This window comes from Lissotriton vulgaris, chromosome 2_1 (genome assembly GCF_964263255.1).
Source record: "Lissotriton vulgaris chromosome 2_1, aLisVul1.2, whole genome shotgun sequence".
In the NCBI taxonomy this organism is placed as follows: Eukaryota; Metazoa; Chordata; class Amphibia; order Caudata; family Salamandridae; genus Lissotriton; species Lissotriton vulgaris.
The window spans coordinates 538,123,189-538,140,943 of NC_141687.1; the positions used below are offsets into that span (position 1 = coordinate 538,123,189).

Genomic DNA, 17,755 nt, shown 5'->3' on the forward strand with positions numbered 1-17,755 from the left:
TTGCTAGTCTACCCCCACTAGAAACGGTACTAAGGAGGTTGCTTTTCCCGGCTTATAAAGTGGCTTTCGACATGCCTCTTGCTAGGCCTCTATTATTACAAATTCTTCCAGAGCCTTGCAAGGGGAAGAACCCTGCAAACTTTGACTGGTCTTTCCAGTACCCTCTTCTGGAGTAATGAACTCATTGAGGGGCATTGTTGAAGGGATGGCAGGCTGAGAGCCCAATTCCTCTTCCAGCCACAGGGAAAACCATTTTTCCTGTGAACACCTTTTTAATGGAGGCTTGGGCCTTGTGTAAGGATGTAAAAGTAGTAACAAATTTCCCAAGCTCTTTTATAAAAAGGTCCCTAAAGAGACTTCCCTGGATGACAGCACCCACATCAGTATAGACAAGATCCTCCTCCAATTTGGAATTCACTTTGATTAAGATAGATCTCTGCCTTTATATAAAAATGGTGCACTGCCTTTCCATAGAAATGGCGCAGTTAGCTTTTCTGAGGAAGAGTATTGCCCATTGAACCCACTCAGAAAGTATCTCAGGCCGGAACAGGGAACCAGATTGTTTGGCTTCTTAAGCTTTATCCAGACGTTTTGTTAGCAGGCCTGCCATGTCTAATAACTTATACTGACTGGAGTGCCAGGAACAGCCAATGCCTGTTTTGGGATCCCTAATATACTTTCCAACTAATGTGCCCATTTTTGCATCGGTCTCTGGTGTAAGGAAACTTTGCTGTTAGACCTGTCACCCTTAGGGTGATCTTCCCCCCCAACATTTTGTTTTCCTCCTCCATTTGTCTAATCCTGTTTTTGCTGGCAGTAGGACTCTGTGAACTTCACCACTGCTAACCAGTGCTAAAGTGCTAACCAGTGCTAAAGTGCAACATGGTAGTATTGGTTGATTGCTTCTAAGTCCCTAGTAAAGTGGTACTACATGTACCCAGGGCCTGTAAATGTAATGCTACTAGTGAGGCATGCAGTACTAATTGTGCCAGCCACCTAAGTAGCCCTTTAAACATGTGTCAGAGCTGCCATTGCAGATCCTTTGTGTGTAGCTTTAAACTGTCATGTCGACCTGGTCAAATAAATCTTTTCCCAGGCACAAACCTTCACTTTTTATACATATGTCAGTAGGGTAGGCCCTGGAAAGCCCAGTGGGCAGGGTGCAGTATATTTAAAAGGTAGGATATGTACTTTTAAGTTTCACATGTTCTGGTAGTGAAAAACTTGTAAATTAGTTTTTCACTACTGCATGGCCTATCTCTCCCATAGGTTAACATTGGAGTTGTAGTATTACATTTTATAAGTGTAATTTCCAAATGGGAAGCGATACCTGGTTCATATTTGGTTTCTCTGGAATCCTAATTTACCCTGGCCAGGCATGAGAGGTGCACCCTGGGTAAGCCCATTTGTGCAGGAAATAGCCCACTCTGGCAAGATTGGTCACAGAGATGCAGATATTCGTTCCGTGTAGTGGAACGATCAGAAAATCGGGGACCTTGATTAGATGTGTGCTCTCTAGCGGTTGGAGGACCATGCGAGCATATGCGGCCGCCACGCTACACAACGGCAGCCCAGGAACATGGACAACCGATCCCAGGAAAGAGCATATAAACTGTAAAACAGGACAAATCACCATGAAAAACAGTGAAAACCTGAAATCTACCACAGTCTGAGGAAGTTGAGGAGAGGTACTTATCTACTGCTGATGCAGCGAAGAAAGAGGAGAGACCTGAAGCACTCACACGTGTTCAAGGGATAACTGGCAGTGGATTGGAGGGACTGTTTGTTCTTAATTTCGCTGGGTTCATGGTAAATGTACTTTTGTCTGTTGGTTTTTACAATGGCTGCTAGAGAATAAAAAAGAAAATAAAATGCATAATCCTTGCCTTCGGTCCTAACATAGAATCAGTTTTCTCAGGTAGAATTCTTTTGAGGGTTGCAAATGCAATATCTTGTGAAGGGCTTTCTCCAGCTTACACTATATGAAAAAAACTATTCACATTATTCTTTGCTGTCCTATTCAGCTATCAACTTACCCTGTTACATACCTGGTGTAAAATCTGCAGTACAGTTTTATGGTGTAAGATGCATGAATGAATTGTTTGCCAGAATATTATTTCCCCCTATAAGCATGTTAGAACAGAAGTAGGAACAAAACAATTATTTTTTCAGAGCAACTATGTCACCTCAAATTATGAAAGTATTCATAGCATTTATAGATGGAAATTAGCTTTTTATACTTTAGACAAGACAGAATGATCCAGTGCATTGACTAACTTTTTGTCTCATACTTTGACCTTACAGTTTCTTCATAATGGCAATATCACCAATGTTCATTTTTATGTAAGAGCAGTAAAACAAGATGAATTTATTTCCATGTTCTTATTAATTCATTCTTGAATGGTATAGAAACCTCCTTAAAAAAATTGCGGATTCATTTCTAAAAGATGAGAATGCATCCTGCTTCTTGGTGGTGATGCATTGATGAAGGCTTGGGTATGGATGGCGCTAACTTAGCTTTGAAAATACCTTAAATGAGATTTCTATAATACAGTCCTAAATTTATAAACGTTTCTTAAACACAGATATTTGCAAATGGATTAATCAAGTTAATGTACCAAAAACAAATTAGTTCTGTGTTGTGAGACCGTAACTAATACGCAGTTATTTATGTATCATCCTTCCTGGTCTTCAAATAGAAGAAATTAAATCCAGAACTCTAAAATGTATTTATATGTACATTTGGAAGAAAAGGTTTGCTAAACTCAGTTGCATTCTTCCTGTTTCCAGTCTCTGCCAGTTGCATATTTATTCTATTCTTAACTTTGCCGTACAATTCGATAGGTCTCAGAATGTTGATCACATAAGCTATGTTTTTTTGTTGCACTGCCTTTCGCTCTCTTATCGAATTTTGTTGAAGATGTCCTGAATTGCCTTATAAGGCTTTGGGTTAAGAACAGTTCCCATAGCTTTTCTGATGAACTTCACATTTGTGTGGGTTTGGTTGAAGTAAGAGTATCCAAGTATTGTGATTGTATATTGTAAAAGTCTGTAAAACCAAATTCTCTAATAAGGTCCTCTCTGTAAATGTTCCCCACTTCTACCATAATCCTTCCTTTTTTCCTGATTTATTACTATTCCACAAATCACTGAAATTGTTTTTCTCATTCTTTTCCTAGCTAACTTCTTTTATGTTTCCCTTTTCCTGTTATATATATATATATATATATATATATATATATATATATATATATATATATATATATATATATATATATATATCACGCTCAAAGTCCACCAAAAAGGCAATCCTCGCACTATTGTGGACGGGTGCAGTTAGTGCGGCGGTGGTCCAGCTCCAGTTTCTAAAAGAAGAAACGCTGCACTCTGGGCCCCATCAGAGATGATTTTATTGACAAGGAACGCGTTTTCGGCATGCTGCCTTCATCAGCTTGTCATTTACTGCACATTCTGTCCTGCTGACGTTTTAAACAGGTAAGTTCATTCTGATTGGACATGGCAATTCGACAACGAAAGAGGACTTACAATTCCTACGGAAATCCCAATATTGCATTCTGGGATTCCGAGTTCAGTGAAGCTAATGGTGGATATTTCACAGAGCCCCTCCTACCATCCTGGCTCAATTGCGTTATGATCTAATATCCTCCACATGGGTATTTCTGTAGTAGGGGATCTCTGTGTATAATCATAATCTAGTGAATAGTCCCGCTCATGTGCGGGGACCCCGGAGAAATCAAAAATAATCTCTTAAGCTGTCTTCTTTGTAGTATTGCATAGACACGTAAGAGAGAATATAAGACAAATAATGCAGCCTATACATGCAAGGCTACACTGTCCAGTGCTTCAACTAGAAATGCAAGGATATTCCAAAAATATTACACTTTAGACCTGTCTGCCAGGTTTTAAACATGGAAAACACTTCCCCCCTTCACCAAATCCTTAGAATGATAGAGAGGGAAGGACAGGACAGACAAGCCCCCATTGGCTGCCATTATGTGGCTAAAAAAGGGATACCGTGCCTTTAAGGAAACTTTCCAGAACTCTCCTGGTATCCCAGAATGCACAGCAACTACCTCCACTTTCAGTTCTTTTTTCCGTCTCCTGCTAGCAGGACCATGGAGAATTGAGCTCTCCCTTTTTTGGGTTTATTTCAAAATTGTGCACTTTTAAAGTGCTAGCGTGTGTTCACTCGACGTGTTTTTGCCTTGTCTACATCTGACTGGAGTTTCTCTGCTGTTTTGGCTATTCCTTTTTATCAAATATGCCTGCTTTATTTGATAAATGTCCTGAGTGCTCCAGGAAAAAGGCAAAATCTTATCCTCACAGGGTTTGTATCCTGTGCCTGCCTTCTTCTCAAGTGTGACATCTGTCTGCAGTTTCCTAAAAGAACCCTCAAGGACAGGTAGAAGACCAGGCTCCAAGGCTTGGAGCTGAGACGGCAGCAAGGATAAGGTGGGTCTGGGCATGAAGGGGCTCCTACCTCTGCCCGTGTGTCGGCCTCTGGGGGGCTCCCCAGTAAAGAAAAGGCCAGAAAACGCCACCAGTCTCCGTTGACGTAGATAGCATCGACGTCGGCGTCAAAGGGAATGACCACAGTCTGTTCTCTGTCTCCCTGGGGCTCCAGGTCTAAGCGACGTCGACGCTTGACGTCGAGGGGACTGACGTAGAGATCTCAATCGAGGTCAACGTCGAGAACTGGTTCGTCGTCGAGCTATCATCGACGTCGAGAGGGGTCAAGACGCCTGCGCTCGCCGTCGAGGCGACACTGCCGGTCACAGTCGACGTCGACACGTAAGTCTGCGACGTCGAGACGAAGATCAGCATCGAGACAGAGGTCTTCGACGACGAGTAGATCACCGTCGTCGAGGAGACGATCGACGTCGAAACACCGCTCGTCGTGGTCGAGGAGACGGCTGTCGACGTCAAGACGACGTTCGTCGATGTCAAGGAGACGTTCGTCGGCGTCAAGGAGACATTCATCGACGTCGAAGGGACGCTCAACGTCGAGGAGGAAGACTAGACGTTCTAGGACTAGGACTGTCCCCAGCTTCAGCGAGCACGCGGTCGTGTCGGCGCCGTCGCTCGCCCATGAGGGAGAGGGCCTCTAGATCGCCCCCCTCTGGTCAGAAGAAGAAGAAAAGAAGAGTGGGACGGCCTCCGGACTCGGAGTACTCTCAAGTCTACTCGCCCACCAAACCAAGGTCGCCTACGCCGCCTCCTTTACACGTGGGTCCTCCTCCACGGACCTCAACTCCTCCCCCACAACCTCCTTCGCCTCCACTACCTCAGGTTCCTCCTCATCGTCCTCCTCCACTGGCTCCGCCGAGGTCTACCTCGCTGCCTCATTTGCCGCCGCCTGCGGGGCTACCACAGCCAAGGCACCCGGCTCGGCCTCCACAGCGCCTTCCTTTCCGGCCTGCAGATCGCCCAAAACCGCGGAGATCGAGGTCTCGCTCACGGCAGAGAGATAGGTCCAGGAGTCGCCATCGCTCCTCTACAAGATCCAGACGACGCCATAGGAGGGACAGATCTAGATCCCGCCACACGGACTCGTCCAGTGCCAGGGATTACTCGCCAACCCTGTCGGACTCCCCTCGGACAAGGGTGTCCCCAATAGACGATATTGTCTCCTTCCAGGAAGTGTTGCTGCGAGGAGCGGTTAAGTTGGGCATCACGCTCACTACGACCACACCCTTGACTTCCGTCATTTTCGAGACCCTTCACAAGAAACAATTGTCTCGACCGTTGTTACCGTTGGTACCAGGGCTAGTGGAACCCGCCATTGAGCTCTTCCTCACCCCTGCGTTTACTAAAGCAGCGCCTTCCAGGCTCTAAAAGAAGTATGGGGCCCATGACATGGATCCTGCGTTCCTTCCCTTGGACCCTGCGCCGGATTCGGCGGTTGTGACAGTGCCTCCTGATAAGGAGAGCCGCTGGATGGATTCGGCAGGCAGGAAGGTCTGCGGGACGGCAGTCACGTCTATGAAGGCAGCGAGTAACGCGGCCTAGCTGGGGCGTTATGATCGGTCCCTCTGGGAGTCCCTAACACGGTTCGTGGAACGTCTTCCAAGGGAGGATAGGGAAGATTTCCAAGAAATCCTTAAAGAAGGACTGATGGTCTCCAACCAGGTGATAAGTTCCGCTGCTGATTCCTCCCTCCTGGCAGCACACGGATACTGCCGTGGGGTCAACCTGAGGCGCCACGCCTGGCTGCGTCTGACGTCCTTGAAGCCCGAGGCGCAGCAGAGGGTGGCCAATCTACCCTTCTCTGGTGAGACCCTGTTTGGTAAACACGCAGACGAGGAGATGGCCCGTATGAAGGCGGCGGCGGAGACCTTGACGGCTGTCCGACTGGAGAAGCCGAAGGAACAGAAGAAGACCTTCCGCTCGTTCCAGAGACGCTATGGGGCACAAGGTAGAGGCAGGGTCGCCAGGCTGGACAACAACAACAGCAGCAACAGCAGCAGTTCCAGCGGCGCCCGTTCCAAAAGCGCCAGAGGGGCCGGGGTGGTCAGCAGGCTTCATCCGTGACCAAAGGCCCGGCCGGGTCTAGGCCCTGAGTTGCTACTTCCCCTTCATCCGTTACCCGCTCCGGTGGGGGGAAGCATTCAACATTACCTGGCAGAGTGGAGAAACATTACTCAGGACAAGTGGGTGCTGAATATTGTTTGCAATGGATACAGTCTTCGTTTCACCAGCCCGCCTCCAGCTATTCCACCGGTCAGCTCACAGTTCCCACTGCGGGAGCTCCAGGCGGAGGTTGATACCATGTTAAGAAAAAGGGCAATAGAAGACGTTCCTTTGTCTCAAAGGGGAAAGGGTCTTTACTCACACTTCTTTCTAGTACAGAAGAAGGACAAGAACGAGTTCAGGCCCATTCTGGATTTGCAACATGCAAACAAGTGGATTCACAGGGAGAAGTTTTGCATGCTGTCCTTGCACCAGATCTATCCTCAGCTGCAGAGGGGAGACTGGCTGTGCGCGATAGATCTGCGAGATGCGTACTTCCATGTGCCCATTGCACGGAAACATCGGAAGTTCCTGAGCTTCCTAGTCGGCGCCAATCATTATCAGTACACCGTACTACCGTTTGGACTGAAGTCTGCACCCAGGACTTTTTCAAAATGCATGGCTGTGGGAGCAGCGCACCTGAGAAAGAACAAGGTGTTTATCTACCCGTATCTGGACGATTGGTTGATCAAAGCCTCCACCTTCCAGGAAGCACAGTTGCACTTCAACAGGACGGCCGTCCTGCTGAACAGTCTGGGGTTGCACATAAATCTGTCCAAGTCTGTCCCGATTCCTGTTCAGTGCCTACAGTATTTGGGAGCCTCCATCAATACGTTGTCGGCAAGCGTGTCTCCTTTGGAGGAGAGACTCTTATCCATCCTTTGGAAGGCTCAGGCTCTCATAGCTGCTCCATCTACAACAGTGAGGATGGTGTCTTCCCTACTGGGAATGACTGCCTCGTGTATCTTCCTCACACCACACGCGCGCCTACATATGAGGCCGCTACAGGAATGCTTGGAGGATCAGTGGGACCAGAGGAAAGGGTGTTGGAACGACCGGATTCAGCTGTCTCTTCACTCCCAACAGTCCCTGAGATGGTGGTCCTCGGCAGAGAATCTACTCAGAGGGGTTCCTTTCCACAAGGATATCCCGACTCGGACTATCGTGGCGGATGCATCTCTCCTGGCTGGGGAGTGCATTCAGACCATCTACAGATCCAAGGACGGTGGTCTCCGGCGGAGTCCACGTATCACATCAATTTCTTGGAACTCAGAGCTGTTCACTTGGCACTGAAAGCCTTTCTTCCGTCCTTCCAGACCAGCTCCTTGCTTGTACAGTCGGACAATACTACCACAATGTATTACCTCAACAAGCAGGGGGGCTCGAGATCGCGCACACTGATGCAGGTGGCGCAGGCGATCTGGCACTGGCTGCTAGACAGAAGATTGACGATAATGGCGACTCATCTCCCCGGTGTACAGAATGTTCAGGCGGACGCCCTCAACAGGTTGCTGCAAGAAAACCACGAGTGGGTCATAAACGATGATGTGCTCGAAGACCTCTTCGCCGCGTGGGGCACTCCAGACGTGGATCTGTTCGCCACCGCCGAAAACAGCAAATGCTGCTACTTCGATGGTATTACCATCCGGGGACGCTGGGGAACGCGTTCTGGTTCAACTGATCGAACAGCTTTCTGTATGCTTTTCCACCCAGCCCCCTGATTCCGGCGGTGCTCATCAAGCTGGCCCAGTCTCAGGCGCGGATGATCCTCATTGCTCCGGAATGGCCCAGGCAGTGGTGGTTCATGGACCTGCTTCATCGCTCGATCCTGCCTCATCAGCGGCTGCCTTGTCGGGCGTACCTTCTCACGAAGTTTGGGGGGCAGATGGCGCACCCCAACCTCTTGTCGTTGAGTTTGGCTGTGCAATATGGCCACTTAAATCTTCCTGAGGATTGCATGGACATATTGAAGGAGGCTAAGAGGCTGTCTACTAGGACCTCCTATGCTTATAAATGGAAGAGATTCTGCATCTGGTGCATGTCTAAGAACTATGATCCTACGACCTGCAAGGAGGATGTCATCCTTCCATGCCTTCTGCATCTGGCTCAGTCTGGACTTAATTTCCATTCCATTAAGGTTCATCTGGCTGCATTGACTGCTTACAGAAAATGTCCTTCACAGACATCTTTCTTCCAGATCCCTGTGATGAAGGATTTTATGGAAGGATTGAAGAAGGTGTTCCCTCCTGTTCGACTTCTTCACCGGCATGGGAACTGAATGTGGTGCTGTCCAGATTGATGTAGGATCCTTTTGAACCTATTCACAAGGCTTCACTGCAGCACCTGTCTTGGAAGGCGGCGTTCCTCGTGGCCATTACATCGGCCCGCAGGGTGAGTGAGATTCAGGCATTGTGTTGCCAAGAACCTTATACTGTGTTTCATGCTGCTAAGGTTGTTATGCGTACTCACCCTAAGTTCCTTCCCAAGGTGATTTCTGATTTTCATGTTAATCAGACTATAACTTTACCAACTTTTTTCCAGAATCCTTCTACTCCAGCGGAAAGGTCTCTTCATTCCCTGGATGTTATAAGGGTGTTCAAATTCTATCTGGATAAGACTAAAGACATTCGCAGGTCCGACCAATTGTTTGTCAACTATGGGTCAACTATGGGTCGGTTAGGACTGGTCAGGCTACTTCGAAGGTGGATTGTGTTGTGTATCCAGCTTTGTTATCAGAAAGCGAATAAGACCTTAGGGGGTAAGCCTAAGGCTCATTCCACCAGAGTCAAAGCGGCCACAACTGCTTTGCTTCGTAATGTTCCCATTGCAGAAATCTGCAAGGCTGCCACTTGGAAGTCGGTCCATACCTTTGCTAAATATTACTGTCTGGACTTTGATTCCAGGGCAGATGCTCAGGTCGGACAGGCTTCGTGCAAAATCTGTTCGCATAATAGTGGTGTGGTCTTTTTCTCCACCGCCGGGTTGTTTTTGGATGGGCTTGCCATTCTATTCACTAGATTATGACTATATACAGAGATCCCCTACTACAGAAGGAGTAGTTTCTTACCTGTAACTCCAGTTCTGTGAAGAAACTTCGGTGGAGAAAGTGATGAAATGATGAATGCTACAGGTCTTGCTGATACACCTCAAAAAGAACGAAAAGTAGAGGGAATTGCTGTGCATTCTGGGATACCAGGAGAATTCTGGAAAGTTTCCCTAAAGGCACGGTATCACTTTTTAAGTCACATAATGGCAGCCTATGGGGACTTGTCTGTCCTGTCTTTTCTCTCTATCATTCCAAGGATTTGGTGAAGGGGGGGGGGGGAGTGTTTTCCATGTTTAAAACCTGGCATACCGGTCTAAAGTGGGATATTTTTGGAATATCCTTGCATTTCTAGTTGAAGTACTGGACAGTGTAGCCTTGCATGTATAGGCTGTATTATTTGTCTTTAATTCTCTCTTAAGTGTCTATGCAATACTACAAAGAAGACAGCTTAAGAGATTATTTTTTATTGCTCCGAGGTCCCCGCACATGAGAGGGACTATTCACTAGATTATGACTATAACAGAGATACCCCTACTACAGAACTGGAGTTACAGGTAAGAAACCACCTGCTCAGATCTAACATGTTGTGGATGATCACTGTCTTCTTCAATCACCGACAGTCATATCACCAAGGTGCTACAGATTTCATCTGCTCAAGGGAATTTTAAGTCCTCTTTCGTTGTCGAATTGCCATGTCCAATCAGAATGAACTTACCTGTTTAAAACGTCAGCAGGACAGAATGTGCAGTAAATGACAAGCTGATGAAGGCAGCATGCCCAAAACGCGTTCCTTGTCAATAAAATCATCTCTGATGGGGCCCTGAGTGCAGCGTTTCTTCTTTTAGAAATTGGAGCTTTGATATATATATATATATATATATATATATATATATATATATATATATATATATATATATATATATATCCTACTGGCGGTCGCCAGTAGGTAGTTATAGTTAGGATTTTTTTCAATGCAAATTCTCAAAATTCTATTGTGAATAACTTTGGCGCCGGTTGACGAATCTGCCTGAAAATTTCCTCAAATTTGCCTTGCGGACCTCCGGTCCTTCCCTGAAGGTTTCGGGGGGATTCGTCAAGCGGGGGCGAGATAAAAGGGGGGTCCCAAAACGTGTTTTCCCCATGTTAATTTCCATAGGGCGGTCGAACTCACTTTTAGCCCGAACGGCTGAATGGATTTCCACCAAACTTGGCAAAATTGTAGGGACTGGTAGCCCGATGTGCCTTTGCTATGTCTCAAGATATGTGCTCCAGTGTTTTTTGAGTAATTTAGGTTCAAAAAAATATATATATCTATGGCAGCGCCCCGGTACGCGCACCGGGGAGCGCTCTGGCCGCGCCACGTGAGGTGCGCACGGAAAGCTGATTGGCTCTCGGGTCTCTGTAAACATTCGAAACAGTCCGGAGCGGCCGCCATCTTGTGTCTCGGTAGAATTGGGACACAAGAGGTTGGAAAAACAAAGGGGGAAATGACCATAAGGGGGCAGAGTAGATACCCCCTGACCCTCTAGGTTTGATGTGGGGGTCATAAAAGGGCCCCGCGGGGCAAAAAAAAAAATATTTTTTTTTTCGATTTGCGCGGGGGAAGCACCCGGTACGCGCACCGGGGAGCGGACCGGGGAGCGTACCATGGGAAAAAAAGAATGATAGAGCATTTTTTTATAAATTGGAGGTAGTTCTAAAAAGAACTGTTTATTTTTCTTTTTGTTGTTTGATATTTTTTTATTGTTTTTTGAATTTTTTTTACTTTTTTGACTTTTCTGAACATTTTTTATTTTTTTTGTATTTTTTAAGGGGAGAAACAAAAAACAGGGAGTTCTAAAGGGCTCAACAGGAGCAAAAAAAAAGCGGAAAAAATTAATGTTTCCTTGGGCACTTGTGGTTATCCCAAGCACGGTTAATAAGTGTGATGCATTGCTCTCCATAGCATATTGTTTGTCCACAAAAAATACAAACCATTTTAAAATTGGAAAAGTTTGTTTGTATAGTGGAGCACATCTCCCTAACTTCCGGTCCCGATGGAGTGGAAACATTAGTTTGGGAGGTGCTGGCAGAAGATTTGACAGGGTATCTGGCCAGTTCCCTGACCTCTGCCCTAGCATAGTTATTTGGATGCTTTCGTAGCAAATGTCTGATCATCGTGTGGTTGCCGAAGGAGTATTTTTTGTTGGGATTCCCCCTTGACAGCTCCTGATGACATATTAAGCAGGTTGCCTTAGGCGCATTTACTTTTTTTTTGTCGTTGGGGATTGAAAAAAATTGCCAGATGATGTGCTCTTTAGGTTTGTAGGTAATATTGTCCTCTCGGACGAATCTCCTCTCCTCCTCTTCTTCATCCTCCTCCTCTTCTTGATCTCCACCACTGTGAAGTTGTGGTGGTCCTTGTGGTGGTGGTGGTGGAGGTGGTGGTCCAGAAGATCCAGCAGCTGTAGCTAATGTAGCCATTTTCTACTGAAATAACTGCAGGTCTACCTCTCTCAAAGCAGAAAGTTAGAATGAGGAAAAAAGGTGGGGTCTTTCATCATTTGGAAAAGAAAACTGTTCTGAACCAATGAAAAGTGTTATTTTCAGGTCACAAGACCAGGGGTTTCATCATTATGAAACCAAAACTGTTATGAACCAATAAAAAGTGTTATTTTCAGGTCACATGACCCGACGCGCTTACGCTACGCGCCCCGGGGCGCGCGTAAGCGCGTCAGATGCTTACGTTGCGCGATCGTATTTGCTCGAGTGCATCCGGGTGCGCTTACGGCGTGCGTATCACGCGGCTACGCGATACGTCACACTCATGTTTTCGTTCGCGACATTGGCGCTAACGGGACGCTTCCCGGTTCGCGCACCGGGGCGCTTCAAAACACTGCGCTTTCCGGGGCGCTCACCGGGGCGCGCACCGGGAGCGCTCCAGGGCAAAAAAAAAAAAAACAATATACATTTAAAAAATTGTTTTAAATAGAAATATAATATAGGATTCATTTTCTAAAATATTACATTTCATAGCTATAGACATTCGCTATTTAAAAAACTTTGAAATTCACTGAAAAAAACATAGGTTTGGGGCCTTATATATAGTTAGGAATTTGCATTTAAAAAACCTATGAAATTCACTGAAAAAACCATGGGTTTCAGACCAGTTATAGTTAGGAATTAGCATTTAAAAAACCTTTGAAATTCACTGAAAAAAACATAGGTTTCACACCAGTTATAGTTAGGAATTAGCATTTAAAAAACCTATTAAATTCACTGAAAAAACCATAGGTTTCACACCAGTTATAGTTAGCTGGAAATTTTACTGACATAAAACCATTGAAATTCCCACGTTATAGTTAGTTGGATTCACTATAACTTACGCGCCTGCAATGCACTGCTGATGACGTCACATATTACATCACTCATGACATGGTCAGTGACATTACTCATGACATCACTGATGACACCTTCTGGTCTCACGTAACATAGACGCTCAAGTATTTAAAGCCCTCCGACACCACTGGGGCCGAACATCATGTAGGAACCCTGCGGGGGACCCGACAGTGAAACAATCACTGACTTTGACCAATTAATATTGTAGCCGTAATAGCTACCGAATAGCTCGAAGATATGTAGTACTCACGCTATTGAGTAGTAAGGTTGTGCAAGATAGAAAACAATATCATTGGTGTAAAGGGAAATACGCTCCTCCCAACCCCTTGGTGTCGCTATACCCCATATCGTGGGATTCCTCCTGATCCAGTGTGCCAACGGCTCCAGTGCAAGACCAAACAGGAGTGGGGACAAGGGGTACCCCTGTCTAGTGCCTCTACGCAATCAAAAGGATCTGGATAGTGCCTTGGCGTGGGCATGGGCATCTCATACAAGAGTCCAACCCAATCACAGAAGTTTGGACCGAAACCCAGCCTTTGGATGACCATGAACAGATAGTTCCACTCGATGCTATCAAAGGCCATTGATGCGTCCAGCGCCATCAATGCCGTCTGTTAGGTCTCAGTTCCACTAGTCATGTACAACACCCCGTATAGTCTCCGAAGATTGTGTCAGGTACTTCTACTTATTTTAAAGGCTTTATATAAATTTTATGTTTATTTTTTTTATCCTAGCTGGGGCCTTAAAAATCTAGCCATTGTAATCGGGAAGGATTTTATGGGCATGTTGCAGCAGCAAACAGTTGCCAAACTTGTGAGTAGTAAGATTGGTGGGTCTTATTAGGAAGGTGAGACTGACTGGCTGAGGAGTTATAATTACGCCACCCTCTACTCCTGTTTCTGAAATGTATGCTGCTGGTTACAGTGGAAGGCAAGTGAAATATCGCTTTTTTTACTTTACCTACCATTGTCACAACTCAGTTGTGATTATTTTGTAATTAATATTTTTCGAATGGGCCCATTAGATTAAACCTCTCCTTGATAACATTAACATCAGGAATCTAGTTCCCGCCCCCTCACTTAATGGGAAATGCATTTAAATGTTCGAGAAATCCATTATTCTTTAATGCTTGTAATTCCCGATTTTGCTGGTAACTTCACTGACCTCCTAATTCCAGTAACCCTAAACTGTCCTGTTTCTCGAAGGGAAACTGCTGTGGGGAGAATGATGAATACACGTGGCAATCGGACCTGGAATTCTCAATTTCCCTGGTAATTCCCCATTACCCAGACTTCAAACCGTAATAGTGCATTGATTTCAGAGCTCGGCTTTAACAAGATCTCCTGTATGTTAACTCCATAGGTGCTGAATTACCAACTCTCAAATGCACCTAGCCCCCTTAACCGGAACACTTGTAATCATCGTGACTTGTTAAAATTTTAAAGTTGAAATGTTTATGTATGTTTCTGCAAAGGCTATGCCTTGCACTACTCACAACATCTTGAAAATCTGTGATAACGTAAATGTTGCCAGGGAGTCATTGTTGATGTATACTTCTCTCTTTTGATCAGAACATGGCGTTTCAAGCAGAACAAAAAATAAAGACTGATATCTTAAGAGGCCTGAGTACTGAGCAGTTATTTAGATTGCTCTCAGACTGTGATGTAAATGTACTAATGAAGACGTTGGGTCTCCTCAGGAACCTGCTGTCAACTCGACCAGTAAGTAAACTTTTAAACACTACTGATAGGAAATTTGTAAATGTGTTCTTTGACAGTGGTTGAATTGAGAATGCAAAGAGCTGTTTTTAAAACTAAGGCTTTAACTCTTAATATTAATTGCAAAGTTACTTAACCTTAAATGTGTTGATAGTTTACATTTGTATTGAGCTCAGTAGGTACTGGAATCATGTAAGGGGAGAGTTGACCAGTAGCTTAGATTGCACTTCAAAATTCGATGGAAATACCGAGGACTTGCATAGTTACCTCAGGAGAGGGAATTCGATTTCAGTTCTTTTCTGAAGGTATGACGTGAAGGTAGGGACTTAAGAAGTGTCAGAGTTTGTCCGAGAACCATGATACCTAGACTGAGAAGCATTATTTGTTTCTGCCTTCTTAATTGATGCACAAGTGGCAAACTGTTGGGAAAGTTACTTGAGTATCAAGAGCGTACCTTGTAGAAGCATAGGGGGAGAATGCTTCAGGCATCCTAACCAAGAAAGGGATCTTGCGCAATTACCTGTCAGCCTCAGTGAAAATCTTTTTTGCATCTGTGTGCCTTGTTCATTCAGAACTTCCTAGAGTGTGTCAATTTGGTATGCTAGGATGTTGTCATAGTGAAGATTTGCATAGCCAGTATCTCCAGCAGAGACCCAACTTACATCAATTTGCTGAAGTTGCGGGCGATTCACTTGGCAATGAAGGCCTTACTGCCCTCCATCAAGGTATAACTGGTGCATGTTCTCACTGACCGCATCATCGTCCAGTTGTACAGCAAGGAGAAGTGTGGGGTTGGGTCCTGTGTCTTGTGCCAACAGGCTCTGTGTCTCTTTAAACACCAGGGCAAACACATTTATTTTTAAACCTTTATTTTTGAATTTTGCAAAATACCATACAGACATATCATTCTTTCAGCGCGATATGGAATACATAAAGAATGGATCATTGTGGCATATGTAACATAAACAGAAGGGTGACATGATACATCATGTTCATAGAGGTACATAGTTCGAGACAGTTTAGGCACAAGTAATACCAATTCTCACTAATAGTACAGCCAACACATTTGGACCACAGCATCCTATGTATGTTGGATCTTACCCCAGGCGAATGAGGCTAACATATCCCTTCAGTAATTTAGCAATATTCAATCTGTATCTCTCAGTTGGAAAGTGTGACCTAGTCAATTCCCTCTTGCACTTCCGTTTCAGGGATATGGGCTTAGTCTGTCGGTGTACCCAGTTGTAGCAGGTATGTTTGCAACAGACCCCATATATCTGTCGGCCTAGAAGTCTCAGGCTGAGTTTCTGCATGTATCCTATGTTGTTCTTGGCAATGTATCATATCCTGAACCCATTCCTTGAATTTAGGGGTACGCCCTCTCCCCCATCTGCATGCGAGTCTCCTTTTGGCCAAGAGTAATGACACGTCCAAGAATTTCCTGCTGCCCCTCGGTATCTGTGCCGTGTAGCCTAACAAAAATATCAGGGGGTCTATATCAATATTAATAGCGAGCATTAGTTCCAGCGCTTCATGGACCTGTCCCCAGTACTGCCCTACTTGAGGGCATTCCCACGCCAGGTGCAAGAAGCCAGCTCCGGGTTATCAACAACGTTCCCAGCAATCCGTGTCAGCTAGATGAAACCTGTACCTACGGGCAGGGGTATAGTAAAGTCTGTGTAGGAATTTATAATGAATGATTTTGAAACGACAGCTGGACGTTATGTTTCCTGTACCTCCACAGCAATATTGCCATTGCTCATCATTCACCTCCCTTTCTAGATATGTATTCCAATGTGTCTTAGCCGTGCCTGTCACTTCCTGAGTATGGCTACGAAGACTACTGTAGATGCCAGAGACCAAATGTGCGCCATCAGTGTTATATAATACAACATTCAGAGGAGTAGTGCATAGCGGCTCCTTTGGGTATTCTGGGAGCTAGGCCTTCATACTTTCCCTCAATCTTATATAATAAAAAACCTCCAGAGGGTTAGTGGTATATTCACCAAAGAACTGTTCCCAAGAGCGAAATTCACCTCCTATAAACAGGTCCCCCCATGTGGCTATATTGAGTCGTCCGCTCAGTTTCTGAAAGCCCACTTCTTGTAGTAGTGCTACCCGGGGATGATATGTAAGGGGCATTCGGGCCGCATAGAGTAAAGACCCCTGCAGTCTATGCACTATTCTCTACCAAAGTCAACAAACTCCCTCAGTAGGGCATTTAATTTATTTTGTGGGTCCGTGACGTAGAGTGTGACATCATCAGCATACAATGAGATGGATAGTTGTCGTTGAAAGCAGCGAAAAGCCCTGTCCTGATGTAGCTATCGTATACGACCCGCCAGTGGTTCTATCGCGATGGCGAACAAAAGGGGAGACAGTGGACATCCCTAGTTATCTTTAAGGACTCCGAGAGGTGACCATTTGCAAGTACTTTTGCCGTGGGCTCGGTATATAATAACTGTACCCACTCCACAAAAAGTGGCAGGAAGCCTATTTTCCGTAAAACAGTGAAAAGATATTGCGATTCCACGGAATCAAACGCCTTAGAAGCGTCTAAGAAAACAACAGCGAGCGGGACTTCCGGGGCCACGGTTTGTATGAGTGAGAAGATAGTACGCAATGGGACGTTGCTCTCGCCGGGACAAAGCCCGGGGAGTATTATTCAGGTCATTAGGAGTGACAGTCGCGCAGCCAAGACTTTGGCCAGAATCTTAGCATCACAGTTTATTAAAGATAATGGCCGGTAGGAATCACATTGCGTAGGAATTTTACCCGGTTTCAGGAGAGATGTGCTCACCATCTCTCGCATAGACCGGGGCGGTATCCCCACCTCCAGAGAGTCTTCAAACACTTCTTTTAACACTGGGGCCATTATATCTATATAGCATTTATAGAATTCAGCTGGGATCCCGTCTAAGCCCGGTGCCTTCCCGTTACTAAGAAACATTATGGCGTATCGAATCTCATCCAATTTAATTGGCGCCCTTAGGAATGTTCTATGTACATCACTCAGCCAGCATAAGGCCACCTCGCCCAAAAAACATTCTAAATCAATTTCCCCGGTGGACTGAGTAGTACA

At 45.5% G+C, this 17,755-nt stretch overlaps 1 protein-coding gene across 10 annotated transcripts in view; it reads left to right on the forward strand.

Annotated features, from left to right (window-relative positions):
• The window catches only part of ARMC8 (armadillo repeat containing 8), a 702,262-nt gene that overhangs the window by 458,754 nt on the left and 225,753 nt on the right, over positions 1 to 17,755 (forward strand). For all 10 annotated transcript variants that reach the window (XM_086955494.1, XM_086955495.1, XM_086955496.1 and 7 more), the window contains exon 17: positions 14,527 to 14,676. In XM_086955494.1, coding sequence (XP_086811620.1) covers positions 14,527 to 14,676 — 150 coding nt within the window. The remainder of the gene's footprint in view (positions 1 to 14,526; positions 14,677 to 17,755) is intronic.